Below are 2,799 nucleotides of genomic sequence, written 5' to 3'. Positions count from 1 at the left end.
ATGGGGGGAGCTCACTGAATAATATAAAGCTTTGTTAAAATGAACCTCATGTGGGGTCAAAAAGCAGTTATGTGTCTTTTACGCCTTGTTTTATCTCCTCATCTACATCCTCACACTACATCGCAGGCTACCGTGTTCTTTTGTCAACCTTTAGATGCACTTGGACAGCTGTTTTTGTTCGCGCTGCTCACTGGAAAGTTTATTTTGAAAGTCTACTCGGATGTTGGACAATTCCAGACTGTCTGACTTGACCTCTGTCTCAATCGCGACGTTTAGCCAGCAGCGGCCGCTAAGCATCAGAGGCTGATCCTCCTCTGTGTCAGGGAGGCGTGCTGCGTGTGTTGTCACAGATCCACGAAACGCTGCTCGTGTTTTATTTCCTGCCCAACTCTCGGCGGGATAAAAAGCTCTCGGGCTCAGACCCAACATGGGTTAGAAAGAAAGCCACCTATGGATTATCCACTTTGCGCACTTCAGCGAGGATGATGGGGGGAGAGAATGGACTTGTTTTCGCAGAGACATCCTGACAAAGACGGGGACTGAGAGGGACTAGAAACCGGGACTCGCTGCTTCTCTGTGTCTCGCTTTGCATCTTTTTAATTTTCTTTATTTTTTCTCATTTCCCAGTTTGTTTAGTTTTGTTTTTGTTAGTATTTCCCCGCGCGCGTGCGAGGCAGAAATGTTTGCAGAATTGCTGTGCGGCGCCGTGGCTCTGGTCCTGTATGTCAACACTCTGGGCGCCGATTTCTGCTACGATGACAGGTACTTGAGTGAATGAATGACATCCAAACGCACGGTGCTTTATCCACTAGCAGGAAACCTCATCAGTTCTGTAGAGAAGCGATGATTTACAACTTGGAGGAAGGGGGCATTTCATTGCGTCAGCATCAAAACAGAGCGTTGTGTCTATCACTACAAACAGTCCGCTCGAAGGCAGGTATCACGTATCGGTAGTTTGTGCTCTGAGGAGAAGCTGAGTGATGGAAATGTCCCACTGCTTTGAAAGTCACTGTCAGAGTCCACAGTCCAGACACGTGCTTGTTTGTGACATTTGTGACATGTGTGGCAGCTGCCTTGAAAGATAATTCCTTTGGGCTAATATTTCAACATTCCCGTGTTACAGCTGATCTGTCTTGGATCACAGCTTGTTGTTTTTCCGTAAGTTGAAAAGTGTTGTCAGGCAGCGCGCCCGTACGCCTCAGAAATAAGTTCTTCAAAGTCTGGACTTGCTCAAAGTCTTGAGATGTGCTGAGGAATCAATTGATCCCAACAGGAAAAAATGTGCCTCATATCTCTGCAGCAGTTCCACACATGCACGAGTGTGCAAAGCGTTTCCTTATTCATTTACTTAAAAGAGGCAAAGTTGTAACCCATTTCATTGTTTTGTGGGCTCAGTCGCTGTTATGCAGGGAAATGCATTACTCATAGCTGGCCTTTTGATATTTGATGGCTGAATGGTTGTCAGTGCCTCCGGCTCCTTACTCTCCATCCATTGCCTTGATGTAGGTCAGCTGCATGCACATTTTATGCTCCTATCACTGTATCAACATCCTATCAATATTACTACAGCCAGTATTCATAGTTGTTAGTCTGGGATGCTTTTTCTCTGAACAGAATATTGTGCAGTGCTGTGCATTTGTTATATGTGTCTTAAAGAGTAAAGCACACACAGAGAATACAGCTTAGTGTACAAACACTGAACATCTACTAGTGGTGTATTTCCTGCACATCTCTGCTCACTGCTCTGGATATAGAACATTTCCTGCTGAGCACATTCCCCCTGGTCTTCTTCTGCTGAAAGTGTGACACTTTTTCTTTTACAGTTGTGTGTTGCTGTGCGTTTTGCACTTGGTGCTTAGGTCGGGTGATTCACACACTTACATGATAGGAAGGTGGAGAGGTGAGAGCCGGCTGTTGGATAGCCCCTCCAAGTTTGAATGTAATACAGACGCCAAACCTTAATAATTCTATGAGGAGATGTTAACATAATTGTAAAATAACTTTTTATTGCCGCAGGAGTTTGGCTCCAAATTTTTTCTGGCTTTTTTGGTGAAACAGATGAGTGACCGAATTCGCCCATCCCAGCCGGGGTTTTGCTCTGACGTACAGTATTCTGTCTCTGACATCTTGTTCCATTGCAGGCTATCTGTCACATCCAGCGTTATCTGTTTTTAACACCGTGTGTTCCAGGCTTGCAATTAGCAGCCGTCTCCTGTCCCCCCCTGGGCTCCACCGAGAGCGAGGAGAGAGGAGAGAGGAAGGGTGTGTGCGGCGGTGCTGTATCATTTTAAGTACAACAGTCCTGGGCATACAAACTGATCTGACTTGCTAATGCTGGGTTAGGTTTGAAAAAAGATGATGTCTTTATGCTGTCATTATGGAAAATACTAAATTTGTAATGGCAATAAATCAGACTTGGAGCTTGCCGTTACTAAACACCCTGCAGCCTTTAGAGTGGATTTATTTAAACTGTGACACTAATTTATGCATCATTCAGATATTGTTTTTCATAAACTAAAAGGACACCAGAGTTACAGAATATAACGACGGCATGCCCCAAAATAAAGATTTATAACTTCGATTGAACTTTTTGTGGTAAACAGCTGAGGAGAAAAAAATGAATATAGCTGTTTTTCACAAGGCGGCATTGATTCCTGTCGGTGAAAAGATAGATTGTGTTTCTCCTTTGCTCCTGGCTGTGAAACTAATGCCCAGACTTAAATCAGTTTGTGATTTAAAATCAAAATTCAAGATTGCAGTGTGCATAAAATGCCTGGGGGGCACAAAGATGCCATAGAA

The 2,799-nt window shown here is 44.2% G+C and overlaps 1 protein-coding gene across 1 annotated transcript in view; it reads left to right on the top strand.

Moving 5' to 3' along the window:
* The first annotated feature begins 276 nt into the window (after positions 1–276).
* tmtc2b (transmembrane O-mannosyltransferase targeting cadherins 2b) overlaps positions 277–2,799 on the top strand; it is an 85,557-nt gene continuing 83,034 nt past the window's right edge. The window contains exon 1 of the mRNA XM_084932808.1: positions 277–762. Coding sequence (XP_084788934.1) covers positions 680–762 — 83 coding nt within the window. The 5' untranslated portion in view covers positions 277–679. The remainder of the gene's footprint in view (positions 763–2,799) is intronic.

This window comes from Perissodus microlepis, chromosome 7 (genome assembly GCF_051167445.1).
Source record: "Perissodus microlepis isolate ML-2025 ecotype Zambia chromosome 7, ASM5116744v1, whole genome shotgun sequence".
Lineage (NCBI taxonomy): Eukaryota > Metazoa > Chordata > Actinopteri > Cichliformes > Cichlidae > Perissodus > Perissodus microlepis.
Note: the sequence above shows the minus strand (reverse complement) of the source record. Positions and strands in the feature narration are given on the sequence as shown.